Source organism: Equus asinus, chromosome 1 (assembly GCF_041296235.1).
Source record: "Equus asinus isolate D_3611 breed Donkey chromosome 1, EquAss-T2T_v2, whole genome shotgun sequence".
NCBI lineage: Eukaryota > Metazoa > Chordata > Mammalia > Perissodactyla > Equidae > Equus > Equus asinus.
Genome location: NC_091790.1, coordinates 165,339,616 through 165,357,337, shown reverse-complemented (window position 1 = coordinate 165,357,337; position 17,722 = coordinate 165,339,616). Strand labels below are relative to the sequence as shown.

General features: G+C 47.0%; 1 protein-coding gene across 4 annotated transcripts in view; it reads right to left on the bottom strand.

Moving 5' to 3' along the window:
- The window catches only part of EEPD1 (endonuclease/exonuclease/phosphatase family domain containing 1), a 115,492-nt gene extending 99,499 nt beyond the window's left edge, over window positions 1-15,993 (bottom strand). The window contains exons 1-2 of one of the 4 annotated variants that reach the window (XM_044764874.2): window positions 15,802-15,993; window positions 13,961-15,029 (exon numbers count right to left, since the gene is read on the bottom strand). In XM_044764874.2, the coding sequence (XP_044620809.1) occupies window positions 13,961-14,838 (878 nt within the window). In that variant the 5' untranslated portion in view covers window positions 14,839-15,029; window positions 15,802-15,993. Of the gene's footprint in view, window positions 1-13,960; window positions 15,030-15,491 lie in introns of all 4 variants that reach the window. The other 3 variants (XM_070511782.1, XM_070511783.1, XM_014840732.3) reach the window with 3 other exon arrangements.
- Between the last annotated feature and the right edge of the window lie 1,729 nt (window positions 15,994-17,722).

Sequence of the window (17,722 nt, the reverse complement as noted above, 5' to 3'; positions counted from 1 at the left end):
TACTAAGAAAGATTTAGAAAAATGGGACAAAATTACAAATAAAGGATGTAGAGTGGGTAGAGGAAAAGTACGGGGGTAATAAAGACAGCTGAAGACTGGAATGAGTAACAGAGCAAAACTGTGGCACTTCATTCTCTGGGGATTTTAAAAACAGAGAATCACAGTATCTAAGAATTTAACCTAACAAAGAATACACACACACTCATGGAAAAATGTCTTAAGTTCTGTTAACAGTTGCAAAAGAAGACTTAAATAAATGAAGAAACGTAGATATTCAAGGAGGGGTGACCCCACAATGCAATCAAATTTCCTCAAACCTCATCTATAAAGTCAACGCCATTCCAACAGGATGTCTGAGAAACTCTAAAATATATGTGGTTAGAGAAATGTTTAAGCAGAAGAACAAGGAAGGAGACTCACCCGACCAGAGGCCATGGTGTTGACAAGAGTGTGGGAACAGCTCAGGAGCACACGAATAGACCGCTAAACCTGCTGTACACATAGGACAAAGGGGCATCCTAAGTCAGTGGGAAAATGATAAGCTGCTTGTAGATGGTATTGGGAAAATTAAAAAAACTAAAATGAGATCCCTACCTCATACCTACACAGAGGTAAACTCCAGATAGATTAAAAACTTAAACGTGAAAGATAATTATAAAACTAAGACAGAAGAAAACTTAGGAGTGAATTGGGGTGAGATGGATTTGTTAAACAGCATCCAGCAGGGGCAATGGTAGATTTGACATCAACATTAAGAATTTCTGTTGTCACAACTAGAGGGACTTACAAGTAGAACACACAACTATGTACTGGGGGGCTTTGGGGAGAAGAAGAAGAAAAAAAAAGAAGAAGATTGGTAACAGATGTTCTTTCAAGTGCCAATCTTTAAAAAAAGAATTTCTGTTGTGTGAAGGGCACCAAAGACAAAGCTAACGGAGGGTGATAAACTGGGGAAAGAGCTTTAAAATCTCTGAGACCACAAAGGGGATTGGCATCTAGAACGTGCATGAACATTTCAAAACAATTAAAAACAAAACAACAACAACAACAAAATTTTAAATTTTACAAAACGGGCAAAAGTTGTTCCCCAAAGGGGAAATCCAAAAAGTATGTGAGGGTCCTGCTGGCCTCATGGCAGCAGGGAGCCCAAGGCAGCCTGGCTTGCCATCACCTGTGGCTGGGCAGGTACACGTGGCACTTGTCCTTGCACACGGCCAATGACTAAGCAGAAGTCAGGAACACAGAACTAGCTGGAAACCATAAAAACACAAGGTTTTTGTAGATTAAAAACACTGCATTTTTCAAAGAGATATCTAAGGACATATATTTAACACTTTGTACTAGGAATCTACGGAGGGAGGTGAATGGCAATGGGAATGAAGATGAAAAGACATTTTTTAAATAAAACCAAACAGAAGTGGCACCTAGTATTGACTGATGACATGGTGTCATAAACTGAAGAATATAATGACTCAACTCTCCACAGCCGGGTTCAAAAGAATAAGGAAATAAATAACATATATATAATTTCATTTGTCTGCCATGACTTAGGCAGAGTCCTGTGGAAGGGGCTCCTTCAAGGTTCTTTCCTGGTCCAGGGTCCTGCGATTTGCAGATAGTATCATGAACTATCCAAAGCTCACCTCTCATTGTAAATCCTGGCACAGTGTATGTTATATTTTGGCTTTAGATAAAAGTGCTAAAGTTCCTTTCAAAACATAACTTAAATGTGGGGCTGGCCCCGTGGCCGAGTGGTTAAGTTCGCGCGCTCCGCTGCAGGCGGCCCAGTGTTTCGTTGGTTCGAATCCTGGGTGCGGACATGGCACTGCTCATCAAACCACGCTGAGGCAGCGTCCCACATGCCACAACTAGAAGGACCCACAATGAAGAATATACAACTATGTACGGGGGGCTTTGGGGAGAAAAAGGAAAAAATAAAATCTTTAAAAAAAAAAAAACATAACTTAAATGTGAAAATCAGAGAACACCAAGTACTTCTCAAGGAGAGTGTTAAAAGTCCAGTGCAAAGAGACAGCTCCAACCAGAATAATTAAGCATGGCAAATGAAATTCTCCAGGTCCCTTCCTAAATAGAGGGTTTGTTTCTGTAGGACGGTGGACACTTTTTCCTTTTACAAGGCAATTATTCTATGTTAGGCTCCAGTATAATGACCCCATGACTAAGGGGCAAGGAAGAGGGGGAATATGGAGTGAAAAGGTCAGCACAAAGATATCTTGTATTTTGTAAGCTTGGAAACAGGTTTGAAAACAGCCCACCCAGATCTGAATAGATATTTCTCCAAAAAATATATACGAATGGCCAATGAACACATGAGAAGATGTTCAACATCTTTAGTCATTAGGGAAATGCAACTCACACCCCTCAATGAGATACTGCTTCACACCCACCAGTATGGCTAAAATCAAAAAGAGACAATAACAAGTGTTGGAGAAGATGTGGAGAAATAGGAGCCCTCAGATATTGCTGGTGGGAATGTAAAATGTGCAGCCATTCTGGAAAAGAGTCTGACAGTTCCTCAAAATGTTAAACATAGAATTGCCATATGACTCAGCAACTCTACTCCCAGGTATATACCCAAAAGAAATGAAAATATATGTGCATACAAAAACTTGTACACAAATGTTCATAACAGTATTATTCATAATAGCCAAAAAGCAGAAATAATCCAGATGCCCATCAGCTGATGACCGGATAAAGAAAATGTGGCACAGCTATACAATGGAATATTATTCAGCCATAAAAAGGGAAATATACACGCTACAACATGTATGAACCTTGAAACATTATGCTAAGCAAAAGAAGACAGACACAAAAGGCCACATATTAAATAATTCCACTTATATGAAATGTCCAGAATAAGCAAATCCATAGAAATGGTAAGTAGATTAGTGGTTGCCTGGGGCTGGGAGGAGGTAAGTGACTGCTAATGGGTATGGAGTCTCCTTGTGGGGTGATGAAAGGTTCTGGAATAGTGGTGAGGTTTGCACAACTTTGTGAATACACTAAAAACCAGTGAACTGTACACTTTCAAGGACGGAATTGTCTGGCATGGAAATTATACCTCAATTTTTTAAAAATTCAGCACCTCCAAAGCCCCACATGCCTAACCTCCCTGGATGATAGAATCGGATAACTTCCTCAAGGCCAGCTGGGACCCATTGGAGGGGGTATCCCCCCGTTAAACTTGTCTCTTTACACTTTCTCAACATAAAAAGGCTAGGAAACACTATCCCCTTTCTTAACCTCCCGGTCCTAGCTCCAGGTTTATGGATTTTCTGCCTCTGAATATAAGAGTTTGGGCTCTGAGTAATTCTGCCTGGCTTTGAATTTCACCAACCATGTGACTTCAGGCAAGTTTACTAAAATTTGACCCCAGGTTCGCTCAGATAAGTTTCCTTATGTGTAAGGTGGAGATACTCATCTCACTGGAATGGTGTGAAGATTACGTTAGTTAATGAATATAAAAGGCTGAACAGTAGCACTTGGGGCAAAGCAAACAGTCAATAAATGTCAGCAGTCATTTCTTCTTTCCACAAATTCCAGAGTGTTCTCGTGCTGAAACAAGGCTGTATGTACAGTCTAGGAGTGCAGAGGGCATCGCACAGGCATTTACAGCAGAGTGACTGTTACGGGAGGGAAAACACGGTGACAAGGGAGCCCACAGCTAGGGTGCTTAACTACACAAGTCAGGGAGAGCCTGCCTGGAGTCGGCTTCATAGTCGTCCCGTGGAATCTCACCTTCCCACAGCAATTCTAAAGGGCACTAAATTCTAAAGGACAAACTCATGTGTCACCATTCCATGTAGCCAAGGGCAAGCAAGGAAGCTAGCAAAGTGGAGGTGCTGCCTTGGCGGGGATGGGCAGAAGGTTTCAGGCCACTGCTGTTGCTTCAGGACCAAACCAAGGACTGGCAAGTTGGAAAGAGAGGAGTTCAAGGGCAACACATCAGAGCCCTAAGAGCTGGTCCATACTTACTGAGGCCCAGCAAGAAAGCCGTTCCTCTTGTCGAGCAGCCTGCCACTCCAGGAACTCTAAGGCAGGTTTCTCCAGCATTTACACTGTTAAATAAATACCTTGAAATCATCTTCTCTCTAGGGAAAACCCAGAGGAGCAGGTTCCAAACAAACAGCCAAGAAGGAAGTCCTTGGGCAATTTTTTTTTTTGGGGGGGCAATTTTTCTTACACCATCTTGTTAAGGGCTGAATTGTGTCCCCCAAAAGTCACATGTTGAAGTCCTAATCCCCCCAGTATCTCAGAATGTGACTGTATTTGGAGACAGGGTCTCCAACGAGGTAATTAAAGTAAAAGGAGGCCATTAGAGTGGCTCCGATCCAGTATGACTAGTGTCCTTCTAAGAAGAGGAAATTTGGACACACAAAAGTAACAAAAGGAAGATCACGTGAAGACAAGGAGGATGACAGCCATCTACAAGCCAAGGAGGGAGGCCTCAGAAAAAAAAAATAACCTTGTTGACACCTTGATCTTGGACTTCTAGCCTCCAGAGCTGTGAGAAAATAAATTTCTATTGTTTAAGGCACTTAGTCTGTGGTGTGTTGTTACGACCGCCCTAGCAGACTAACACACATCTTACCTATAGGAACAACCACTCTTCCTGCTCAGAACTGAAGGGTATTCAGTAGAAATAGTGATCACTTTCCCTCTCAGTGGAAAGAAGTCTCAGGGTTTGAGGGGACTTTTGTGATTTAGAAGAAATGTATATATTTAAATATATAACCTTTACCAAGACAATCAATCAATAAAACCACCACAGCTGTTTTGATGAACACAAATACTGTTTTGGAAATCAAGGGTTGTGCGTGAGCTTGCAGTCTTATCTCTCGCTCGTTAGCCAGTTTATTTCTATACTTTGCTTTGGTAGATCAATAACAAAAAAAATTCCTGATTTTTATAGGTTAGATAAATGGTTGCAAATGGGAAGTAACATTTTGAAGAACCATTTTATAATCTCAGATGCTCTTCAATTAAATTTACCCAAAAGTTTAAAAGATAGAAGCAACTTTTATTTCTAAGTTGGTTAGAAAGTTGAAACTCTAACAATATCCACTACCTACCTCCATTTTTATTATACACGTTGGAAGCATCAAAACTAACATAATTCAAGACTACAAATCAACTGCAAACAGTCTTGCCTGGCGTTTAACTGAATTCAGCACATGTGAACTGCCATGTGACTGTCTCTGGTGCAGTTTCACATGTATGGACATGTACTAAACGAAAATCAAACTTGAAAATGAAATTCAGAAACAGTTTTAAAAGACAGTGCAAAGTTACAAACTTGGGAAGGTATTTCATAAACCATCTAATCCAGTCTACCTGCTCAACTCCCTCCTAGTTTATAGTTATTCACAGGTTTCACGAGCAGGCCATCTCTGTGAGTGAAGAAAATCCTGACTAGTACAGGTCTTAAGCCAAAAAAACCCCCAGCTCATTACTCCTTCACTTCTTTTCTTTCTAAAAGTTGCAAGTGATTTTTGAGGGAGAATTTTGAGGGACAATGAACTCTTGATCTTATAACTCGTTACATTTCTGAGTCAATCTTCTAGGAAAAAATAACAGTGGGCCAGTAACAACCTGCAGTTACTGCCAGGGGTCTGTAATACACAGACACGGCAAAAACTATCTCTAGACTACATAAATAATATAACTCGGGCCCAGGTACTAGTGTTTCTAAAAACACAACTGATGTTCTCCTAACCAACCTCTACTCAAGGGACCCACCAGGCTGTGCCCATTCCCTTTGTAAAACATGCTGAGGGATGGATGCCCACGGCACACTGAGTACTCCTGGCCAGATGAACTGTGTGTCTCCATTTTCAAGTGGGCCATCATGTGCTTTCCTGGGGTCAGCTGTGTCTGTATCCAGACTTGTTTATGTCAGTTGATATATCACTATGGTCTCCTAAATTGTGACATCAAGTGATGAAATAGGAGTGTGAGCAGAAAGAGAAGTTGTTTCTAAGAAAACTAAGATGAATGTTTGGAATGCTTCTATAAAAGCAAACTGTTTAAAGAAACTACTGACAAAATAGGTGTGGGCAAGACAATTTTAAAAGACTGAAAAGTCATAAAAATATAGTATCCTGCATCAGACTGCTTTGTAAATATCCTTGCTCCACTCTGAAGAAACAAATACTAGATAGGCACACACACCCACACACACTCTGATATCATTATATATCAGCATACTTATGAGACCAAGTTGGTTAAGAGAGCATGTAGCCTAGTATGCAGGCTGGAGTGATGAAGAAAATACAAATTCGTAGAAAAGCATTAGTGAATTCAGAGTAGCTTTTTATCATCAAACTTTAGAGTCTAATTGCTTGGGCTATAATCCAAGTTTCACCACTTAAAAGCTGTGTGACCCTGGGGAAAGTTACTCAGCTTCCCTGAGCCATCTCTCTTGTATCTGTAAAAGAGGGCTTGTGATGATACCCACGTGCGAAGCTACTTAGGTCCGGGCCTCAGCCACAGTCATTATCAGTGTTAATTATCATTGCTTTCATTCTTTAGCACAACTACGTCTACCTCTTAGACACTGAAAGTACAACCACCATTAGGTGGGGGCAGGGACGTGCAGTATTTTGCTGTTTAAAATGAGTCCTCAAATTAAAAACGACTGGGAACCATTCTACCATGAAGAACTGACCAGTAAAACGACACAATGATCTGAAGCTGCAGAGGCCGTGCGCCCAGCAAGGAAGGACGGAGCCCTGAGTCTACTGGCAGATGAGTCCAGGGCCTGATGCCAAGCATCAGTACTTGGAGGCCACCAAAATGTTGACTTTTCCCCCAGTTTAAGAAAACGGAGACTGCAAAATAATTTAAGTCAGATTGAATTTCCTTATTGAAAATACATTCTGGAGAAGTTTTTGGTTTTTTTTAATAGAGTATTGGATCAGTATTTTAAAAGACAACAATCTTTCCAAGACACTACGCTTTTAGTACAAGCTGGAAAAACGAAGCCCCGATTTTACCCTCCAGCTTTGGGGTGAGCAAACAGGATTCAGGTCCCTACAACATGATAAAACCACACCCAAAAGGCACGCAACCTTAAATGTGACAACGTGAACAAGGTTCTCTTGGCTGAAGCACAGCATTTCATGAGTTTACAGCAGCCTCTAGATAAAACAATTGAAGGCCCAGCTTAACAGCTTAATCAGGTAATGGCTGAACCAAAATAGAATTTGCAGGAAACAAGGGCTCATTGGAAACACAACAAAGCAATATGGTTAGGGAGCTGTTCTCAGTAAAGAAAACCCAGGGTTTCTTTATCCAATAGTATGGTAGAAGGATTCAAGACTTTTCTTCATAATGAAACATTTACTCTGAGCACAGCTCCCCAGGGTTCCTATCCACTGCAATCCAGCTGTCCGGCAGCTGTCAATCAAAACATTACAACAAGAACTGTTGTCCAGACCAGGGCAGTGTACAGTCATAAGGAACAGGGTCAGGAAGTTTCTGAGGTTCCTAAATAGTTGTTGAGGACTACAAGCCTGCAGGTAGAGCAGGGCATTTTTGTGGCATCTCCTGGATGTTTTGATGCTAGGAGTCATCGGTGTGCAATTTCCAATCAGCTGTACATTGTTACACAGAGACCAGGGCATCTGTGATGAGCACATCAAATTTCATCATCGAAATGCATCATTTTGTTTGTTATTGGCAGAAATCGTTATTAAGGAATTCTGGGATAAAATCTTTTGTAAAGTAGGGTAATTCTGAAATAAAAATAAGACACAGCAAATAGCACACACCTCACTGCTATTCGCTACTGTGTGTGTGGGGGAGCCTGCCGTGTTCCCTGTCTGTACAATTCAGACTATAAGCCTGGGCAGAGGGCAGCCTGGACTCCTGAGTGTCAGGAACTGACCCTGATTTCCTAACTCCTCAGTGTCAGCTTCGTGGCGGGGGGGGGGGGGGGGGGGTTGCTGACTTTCACCCCAAGGGCCACCACGCTCTTGCCACTCAGACTCCAACCTCCTCTCCAGTCCAGCTCCTTCCCAACCACCTGACTTGGTCCTGTTCCTTCTTCCTTCCCCTATGCTGAGGTCTCCACACACCTCAGAAGCCAGGCAGACAGGTACCAGATTCCTGTACCTAAGCTTTACCTGCCCCTTCACGACACACATTGCCCTGGTTAAGTACCTGTGAATGTGTCTCCCTGATGACACAGCTCCCTGATGACAGGGCCAGGTCTCCCTGTGCCCCTGACCTCACCAAGTAGCGAGCAAGGTACAGATGCTCAAGCAATGTTGAATTTAATTTATGTAAATGTCTTTTGACAAAAATAGTTACCTAAAACCCCCCCCAAACATGCCCTTGTTCTACATGTAATTGATACTAAAGAGCAAGTGGCCTTGTCAGATGCCCAGTCAGCACAGAGGACAGATGACAAGGCCTCTTCCTCCACCCACAATGGACCAAGATCCCACACCGGTCAGAGCAAGGCAACAGCAGAGGGAAGGGGTGAAGCCAGCAAGTGGCACCATGTTGACACAATGCGGAGGCTTGCAAGTCAGCCCTGGGATTTCTTAAACGCCTTGGAGCCTGTCTTCTAGGATTCCACCTGGTTAATCCCCACCATATCCAAAACACAGGCAAGTCTTTCCAGTTTTTGCCTCTAAAAGATCCTCTCAACTCCACCCACTTCCACTTCTCTCCATTCACCATCCTTTTTAGCCTTGACTCTGCAACAGCCTCTCTACTCAACTCCCAGGACCCACTCTAAGCATTCCCCACCCGCCAGGAGCCAGAACAACGTGGTAACCGGTAATTCATCAAGCTCTGCTTCTAATGCTCTGTGGCCGCCTTCCGCTGTTAAAATAAGAGCCTTGGAGGCCCCACCCACTGGCGCTGCCTCCCTTGCAACCCCAGCCACCCGCACCTCCCGGAACTCTGGCTCTCAGTCTGGAACAAGCACTCTCGGGGCCTTCGCACTGGCTGGTTCCTCTAGTGGAGCACTCTTTTCCCCAGCTCTTCCCATGCCTGGCTGCTTGTCACCCATCAGCTTTCAGCTAAGGCTGTCCTCGAACCCCATCTACCTCAAGAGGTTTCTCTTCAACTCACCTCCATCATCCTCAGCACTCACCACTCTCTGTAATTATTTATCTACGTATTGATTTGTTCATCTCCTTGCCTCAAACGGAAGCTCCATAAGAGCACGGACTTTGTCTTGCTCTACACTTTATTACCAGAGCCTGACACAGGAACCTGGTACCTAGTGAGAGCTCAAAAATATCTGTTGAATAAATCAGTGAATAATAAAGGACTGAATATCCCCTGGGAGAATCAATACTTTCAAACCCCCAAAGTCAGATCCCAAATGGGCACATTCTCAAAAATCAAAAGTAACATCTTCCCTTTGGTGAAATAAATCCTGTGTTGTGTCCACACCAGGACTTCCCTTCGTTCACACCATCTTCTCTTATTTATCCACAACAGTCTTATTACTGACCACCTTTCTCTCTGGAAACGACCCAGACCTCCTTGGCTCAGAAAACCGGAACTCCTCTGGCCATAAGCCTTGTCCTTCAGAGGAACAAAAACAGGAAGGGAGCAGAGTCCTCTAGGGGCTTGACATGGTCCCAGGAGTCTAGGTGAAGCCCTGATGCCTGGCCAGCCTAAGACCTGAGACAGGCAGAAAACAGCAGGTGCACCAGGGGTCAGTAGCTCGAGATGGAGTTTGGGAAGAGACACACCCCGACTTCCCAGTCTGAAATCAGACAAATGCCCGGCTTCAAAACCTGACTCTAACATCTATATTTCTGAATGCCACATGGATGCTATTTAATCTCTCTGAGCCTCAGTTTCCACAGGTGTCAAAACGAATTTCACAAGTTCTACTTTAAGGGGATTGCTGGGCATTTTGCCCCCAGATGTTATGTCTGGCTATATCTACCCATCCTTCAATTCCCCAGTACGAGCCTATTATTCGTACGGGAAAAATACAACCAGATATCAATCATACTCAGCGACTTTCCCCAAAAAAATCTGGGTTTCCCAGACTGTTGAGGCTGAGCCATACAAGCCAATTCACATTTACTTAACTCTGTGAAACAGTGCCAAGCCGACTCCTGAATTTAGTGTATGCATGTACACAGCACCTACTCAATATATATTTTTCAATGAATGAATCAAATGACAAGATAGGTTGTGTCTATAGAGATCCTACTAATCAAGTCTGATAAACCAAAATCTCCTTTTTCACAGTCAGTGTCTGATGCTGGGCACTAATTCTCTTTGTGCTTTGATACTGCAGACAGACATGCGGCAAGAAAACAAACGTAGGCCATTATAAGGCTCAAGCCTTTGACCCTTACAGTTCCCTTCTGACGGAGGCCATGGGGAAAAAGAGCAGGTGGGATACTAAACCTCCTCATTTCTTTTGAAGATTATCCATCAGCTCCCCCAGGGCTTATGCTTTCAGAACCCAAAGGGACTTTTCAAAATAGAACAACTTCTCAGCAAAAAATAAAAAAATTAAAATTAAACAATCTTCATTCCATATGTGGGCTGTCACCAAATTTTGCAAGGATATTTAGCAGGAGCATTCTTCTTTTAGTCTTGCTCCATAAATACTGAACAAGGAAAAACATTGCCTAAGACTGAGATTTGGCAAAGGAATCTGATGAGACCCATGAGTTCTGTGCCACAGCGTGATGCCCCTGGAGGTTCCTGGTGACTGTATGATTCTCTAACTTTCTGCTGCCCTGCCACAGGCTTCGCATGCAAAACACGGTTTCTTGTAGCTCACACATGCTCACCCACCAATGCAGCAGCATCTCAAGGCAAGAAAGAACGCTTACTCTTTAGAGTCCCACATAGGCACCCTTTAGTCTAAGAACACTCCTGCTAAAGCCACAGAAAGGAAAACGAAGAACCAGCTACTCCCTTCACAAAAGAAGTGCCCAAAGCTTTCTTTTTTTTCATTAGCTTCATTCAACAGATGGAAAAACTGAGACTTGGAAAGGTTAAGGAACTTCACTAATACAGAAGAGGTGGAGCCAAAGGTTTGTTTTTTTTTTTTTTAATGCCTTTACAAATGGATTTAATTTAAGAAAATGTGAACAGCACACAATTTGGCAAGTGCCCTTGACTTGGCAGAGAGAGGGATGCCTCAACAAGAGGCAGGATAAAGATGATGGGCTTACAAAACTGCATGCTTACAAACAGTATGGGTCTAAAATCAGAAAGTCTGGGTCCTGCTTCCTGCTGAGTCATTAATGAGCTGTGGGATGGAGGCAAATCGTTTAACTTCTTGGGTTTTAGTTTCCTCACCCGGAGAGGGAGAATCATTAATGAAAGCAGGCATTATCTACTTCCCAGAATTACTGGGGAAATCAAAAGAATGTGATAGCTGTTGGAAAATATGAAGGCATATCCAGGAGTTGGTATCTCTTGTATTGTACGCATACATGTATGAAAATAAGAGCCACCCAGAAAATTACCTGCATCCATTCTTGCTCAAACTAAATGTACTTCCTCTTACTAACAAAGGGATCAACTGGAATGCAAGAGATTTTTGTGAATCAGGATGAACACACAGCTCTTGGAGAATGTGCACTGCTGTTTTGAAAACATGTGACCCACTCTGTCACAGCCAGCAGTCTTTTGGTGCCCTAGGATGGGCACACAGGCAAATGGACCCACTCCAGCTCTGCACGGGTGAGATCCTAAGCCTATCACTTTGTGTTCACCAGACAACAAGGTGCGAGGAGTGCCCAGAACACTCAACACACTGTGAACAGGCAAAAGGAACCACTAACCCATAGGAAAACACACGTGGCCAAGTGTAAGAAATGTGACAGACACAGGTCACCTTCCTGGTTACTTCCAGGGATCCCCTCCTACATCCTACTGGCTTTGGGTAAGCTCTTCGGGAACTCTCGCCTGAGGACAGCAGTTAAATGTCCTCAACAAATCGTCATTCCTCTAGGAAATCCAAAGAAGAAACACCAGGACAAATCCTAGCTCCACATTGGACAAGAGTTGCTGGCTCTTTTCCTCAGTGTGCCCCTGGCTGCCCCAGGTCTGTGCTGCAGAGTGGAGCCCACTCTGAGGCTGGCTGTCTCTTGCTCAAGCTCCCATTTTCTGCCCTTCACATGCATCTGTTCCAGAAGCTGACTAAGCCCCTCGAACTCTAGCCAGAAAGAACATCAGATGATTGAATAAATACAGGGATGATCAGAACAACCAAAGAAAATGTAGTGCCTGGAAAGCTCTACATGGATTCACCAACCTTGTCAGAAAAGCCAGTACAGGGGAAGATGCTTTACAGAGCAACCACAGGGATAGCTCTTTGCCCAACACACAGCACAATGGAGCTCAAACTTTAGTGTGCACCAGAACCATCCAGAGGGCATGTGAAAACATAGAAACCCTGAGTTTCTGAGTCAGTCACTGATGCTGTCCAGAGACCACACTTGAAAATCACTATCACAGTAAATGGGCAAAGGCTGCCCAATCTGTCACTCCCACTGGGGCAACTTCAGATCCTGATTCATCCCCTTCCACCCTTCAAATTGAGCCCTAAGGAAACCTCATGATAGGAATGAAACAGTCATCCCTCCCCTCCCCTTTCCCATACATACAGCCATGCTGCTGTGGATGAAGAGAACAACTATCAAGCCATTCCTAATAAATATCTCCCAGAGCTGAGTCCAGTTCTCAGCTGTGTACAAGATGATTTCGCAAAAGGAGTGAGTTACGGTGCAAAACAGAGGTCATGGCAGGGCAGGAAGGGCGCTCAGGGGCTCCCCCGGTCCAATTCTCTGACCTGGTGCACAGTCCCTCAGTCCTCAGTGACAAGAGCATGCCATTGGGACAGTGCCAGGGAAACGCTGTGACCTGGTTTTCTCCTCACTCATTTATCCTGATGCTCTGCCACAATGCACTGTGATTTCCCCCTGAGAACTCACTTCATGTCACCAAACTGCTGCCCCGCCAGCCTCACCAACAACCCAGTGCAAAGCAGAGCAGCGAGTGGCCACAAACACACTGCACCTCTGGCGGGTGGCTGGGCAAAATCCCTCGAGCCCAGGATCAGAGGATTTCTGACCTGGAAGAGATCGTTAAAAATGTTTCTTTCCTTCCCAAAGCTGATTACATTATACAATACACTATTTTACTAACAGCAGGAGTTGTGGCTACAATAGCATTGTTTTGTTTTATGGGGGTTAAACGGAAGTTCCTACAGAGAGCAGTGCTGTGAATAATGTAAACATTGTGTGATAAGAGCCCATCCTACAAGTCTCTTCTCTTGTGGTTCAAATGGGAAAATCTGGCCAATATTCACCACACGTCAGCTTGACCTTTCCTGGCCACAGGACAGGGGAGGTTACATACATTTGAGGCTGCAATTGTGGGTCTGGAAACCAACTTCAGGCTAAATAAGGTAAAAGAATGAAGAGTGATTCATTCACAGCATTTTGGTAAATATACACAGTGTATGTGTTTGCAAATACCTGGTCTTTAAGATGATTTTGTGAACACAAATAAGCATATTTGGTGAAATAAATGTGACGTTTCCTCCCATCAAAAAAATCCAGCTAGCTCTTTCTCACATGCACAACTGTGCAATAGTTCCCAGGCTCTGACTGCCTGATCGGGTGGCAACCCCATGAAGTCTGTGAGTCAAAGAACAACCTCCAAAGCAGTAACACCAACACAATCTCCACTTACCCCCAAATTATGAATTGATCTCAGATACACCACATTCAAGATACGGGCCACAAGCCCAGACAACTGTATTCAGAAAATTCTGGAGCTCAGCCACAGGTGACAATATTGGCTGGGGACTCAAGAATACTGATTACTCCTGCCCTCTTCCTATCCCCCCAAAAGTCCATTCAGTTGCATGCACAGATGAGGCCATGCAAGAGCTGCCTCCACACCCAAGACCCTTGGACGTTCCTGTCCTCACCTGTTTTCCAGGAGCGTCATACACACCACCTCTCGCACCCCCGGGTTGTTGGCCTTCTCCACCGAACAGCCCTGCAAGTTCCAGGTGGCCAGCCTCAGCACAGGCCGCCCATCCCTCGTGCCTCCAAAGGCCTCCACCGAAGGCCGAGTGGAGATAATCTGCGTGGGCCCCCCGGGCGGCAGGTCCAAGTCCTCACTCTGCAGGCTCAGTGAGGTGGGGCTGGGGTGAGGCTTGGCCGTGAAGGTCAGGCCCCCGTTTGTGTGGGTGGACGGGGGCCTGGACCTCTCGGCAAACACCTGGTGCCGTATCCTGTCCAGGAAGGCGGCATTGATACCACCCATCCTCACCAGGTCCTCTACGCTGCGGAAGGGCCCATGCTCGCGGCGGTAGTCCACGATGCTGGCGGCCATCTTCTCCGTGAGGCCTCGCACACTCATGAGCTGAGCCGGGGTGGCGGTGTTGATGTTCACACGCGGGGTGAGGGGCACGGCGGTGGCCAGGTGGTGAGGCTGCTGCTCGGCCAGCAGGTCCCTCCGCAGGGAGCTGGGAGAGTGCTGCGCGGAGCTGCCCTTGCTGCTTACGCAGATCTCGAACTTGACCTGCTCCAGCTTGGTGGCACCTACGCCGCTGACCAGTGCCAGGTCCTCCACCTTCTTGAAGCCACCGATGTACTCCCGGTACTCCACGATGCTGCGTGCCACGGCACGCGTCACCCCAGGCAGGGTCATCAGCTCCTCCTCCGTGGCAGTGTTGATGTTGAGCCGCTCCTGATTCACCAGGATGTTGCTGAAGTTGCAGGCTGCGCTGAACTTGCGGCTATGGGACAGGTCCGAGGGGTCCCGCGGGATGGAGCGGTGGCAGCCCAGGGTGCTCCCCATGGCGGGTCAGGATCAGGGGCCTAGGAAGGCCTCACCACCGAAGAAGAATTCTCTGGTTAGGGGAGAAGCCCAGTAGACCTTAGAGGCACAGAAGAGGGGAAGGTGTAGGATTCAGGGGATGAAACCGTTAGCATAGATAAACACTAAGTCTCCATGCCCAGAGTGTCCAAAAGTACCTTTCACTTGGTCACCTGCAAAACAAATTAATAAACACACAAATCGATTGAATCAGTTAATCAGCCTGCATTAGCACTCCCTACCTAGAGCTGGAGTTCTTGACCAGGAGTCCTGGGCTGGTAGCTGTCCACGAACCCCTGCACATGCGCACACAGTGAGGCTGGCCCACGTGGACTGTCCTCTGGAAAGGTCCAGTTTTTATCACTTTGGGGTCTAAAAAGGCTATGAGCTGCTTCTCTTGGAAAGAGACCTATCCCCATCAGCCCACACCTCTCAACTCTCACAGCACTGGGGCCGTCTCCCCCCTTTGGTCGCCCCCACTTGGGCTCGGGCAGAAGGGAGGGCGCATCCCCCTCTCTCCCTGCGCCTAACACTCAGTGCCACCTGCAACTTGGGAATTCCATCCTCACTAGTGCGCTCACCAAGAAGGGGTTTATTGACCCCCACCAGACCCACCGCTCGTCCCCGCGCCCCACCTCTCGGCTGTTCCCCCGGGGAGTCCTTCTTCCACCCGCGGCTCCGAAGCCTGAGCCCAACCCGGGACAGCACGGGCCCCCTGTCTCCGGCCCCGGTGCCCGCGAGGGTGTGGGTCAGGGGCCGGGCCACGGGTTTCCGCCCACGCCGCCTCGGGCCGCGCGTTCCTGCTCTTCCTGCGGGAGAAACTCTCAGAGTCGCTCTCCGAGAGCCGGCAGGAGCTGCAGGGCTGCGCGGAGGCGGCAGCGACGGCGAGATCCGACCGCCGCGGCTGCACCAAGTCTTGCACCAGGATTTGCCGCGTCGCCGCACCTGCGTTGCTCCAAGCAAAAGTCCTGCGCCCGACTCGGACGCGGGATCCGCCAGAACCGCGTCCAGCACCCGGCACCAGCACCAGGGCTCCTGCTCGCCGTCCGTGTCAAAGCCAAAGTCCCGGCCGCGCTGCCCGCGCCGCCGCCGGCACCACGGCCACGCCTCCTCCCGCGCGGCAACTCCTCCCCGGGACTCCCGAGGGCACGTGGGGCGGGCCCTGAGCTAGAGGCCCGGCCCGGGAGAGCCGAGCCCCAGAGCGTGGGGCGGGGCCCTGGACTGCGAGAGGCGGGGCCACGGAGCGCGGGGGCGGAGCCAGGACGCGAGCGGGTGGGGCGCGGGGCCCGGGGGTGTGCGAGGCGAGGCCGTGCGGCGTGGGGGCGGGCCCGAGAGCGTGGGGCTGGAGGTGGAACCCGGGAGCGCGGAGGCGGGGCCATGGCGAGAGGAGGCGTGTCCCAGGAGCGCGGAGGAGGGATTTAGGACTGTGAAGGGGCGGGGCCGACGCCGCGGCGGCCGCGGAGGGTCGCAGGGAGGTTGTCTTTGCGTCTGCAGCTCCTGAACTGGCTTGCTACCCCTGACTGAAGGCTGGTTGTGCCTGGTGGAGGCTGTTTAGTCTCGTCCGAGGCGAGACCCGCCTGGCTGCTTTTAGGCGGGCAGAGCCCTACAGAAGAGAGGGGCGCCCAGGGGCTCAGACGCTAGCAGGCCGCTAGCCCGAGTTTAGTCGGTCTTTGGGTCCCGGGGACAGGGCCAGGCCACTCCTTGTGGGGGTGGCACCCCTGCGGGTGAGGGGCCTCTCTCAGTTCTGCCGTCAAGTCAGAGAATGTTCGAGAGGGGACTGAATAGGATCTTTTTAGCTTCCCCCCCCCCTTTCCGCCGCCTCTTTTCTTCCACTAGAGTATTACCTTTGCACTGCTCACGGAGATGTCGCCAAACGACGCTCGTCGCTCATTGTGCTGCTAGGAGAGGGCACGAAACACTAATGATTTAGAGATGTGTTCACATAGGTCGCTTATGGGGTTGCTCACTTGCATTTAGTGCTCTGAGTAAATATGAGTTTATGTTTCTGTAAGCATTAAAGCTCGTCATTAAGAAGGAGGGAAATGCTAATTGGAAATGGACGCTGCTTCCCAAAATTCAGAAGTTTTTGGATCATACTACTAAGTGACAATTTAGTTAAAGATTAAAGAGCCTGCTGCCTTACAGTGGATACATAGAGCTAGAGCATTCGATTAAACAAACCATGTGGTGATACCGTTGAATACTTTGACCCTGAGCCTTTAGTGTCCTCTGAAGTTTCATCCCCAACCAGTGTGACCAATGCTTCTACTTTAAATTCCCGGGGGCTAGGTCACACAAACAGTAACTTTCAGGGAAGGCAGAAGTTACTTCAGATGTGAAATAAGATGCAGCCAAGTCTTGGCAAAATGCTGTTGCCTTTCTGGGCACCTTCCCGTACTGTGTATACTAGTCAGGGCTCTTCATTGCAAGTGATAGAAATCCAAGTCAAACTCCCTGAGACAAAAAAGGAGGATTTTCGGGTTTTTGTGCAGAAAAAGTTAAGGAATAGACTGACTTCAAGCATGGCTGCATCCAGCTCAAATGATGTCATCAGGACCTCTTCTAACACTTTCCATCTATCCCCTCCACTTGCCCCTCCTACCACCTACTAGGTTACACTATGCCACTCCTTTCCTCCTGTAAACTTGCCATAGTAAGGAACAAAAATCATTCGAGAAAAGAAGGAAAATCCCTTGTAGGGGAGGAGAAAGTCTTTGTTGAGCAGAATGCCATGATGGGCCTTTGTGGCTACGGATGGACAGCCTGGGGGCATGGTCAAGTCGATTAGAAGTAGAGACTCTACATGTTTTGTTATCCAAACCAGGATACTTTGGAGGGTAAGAGGGACACTACTAACTTCACTGGC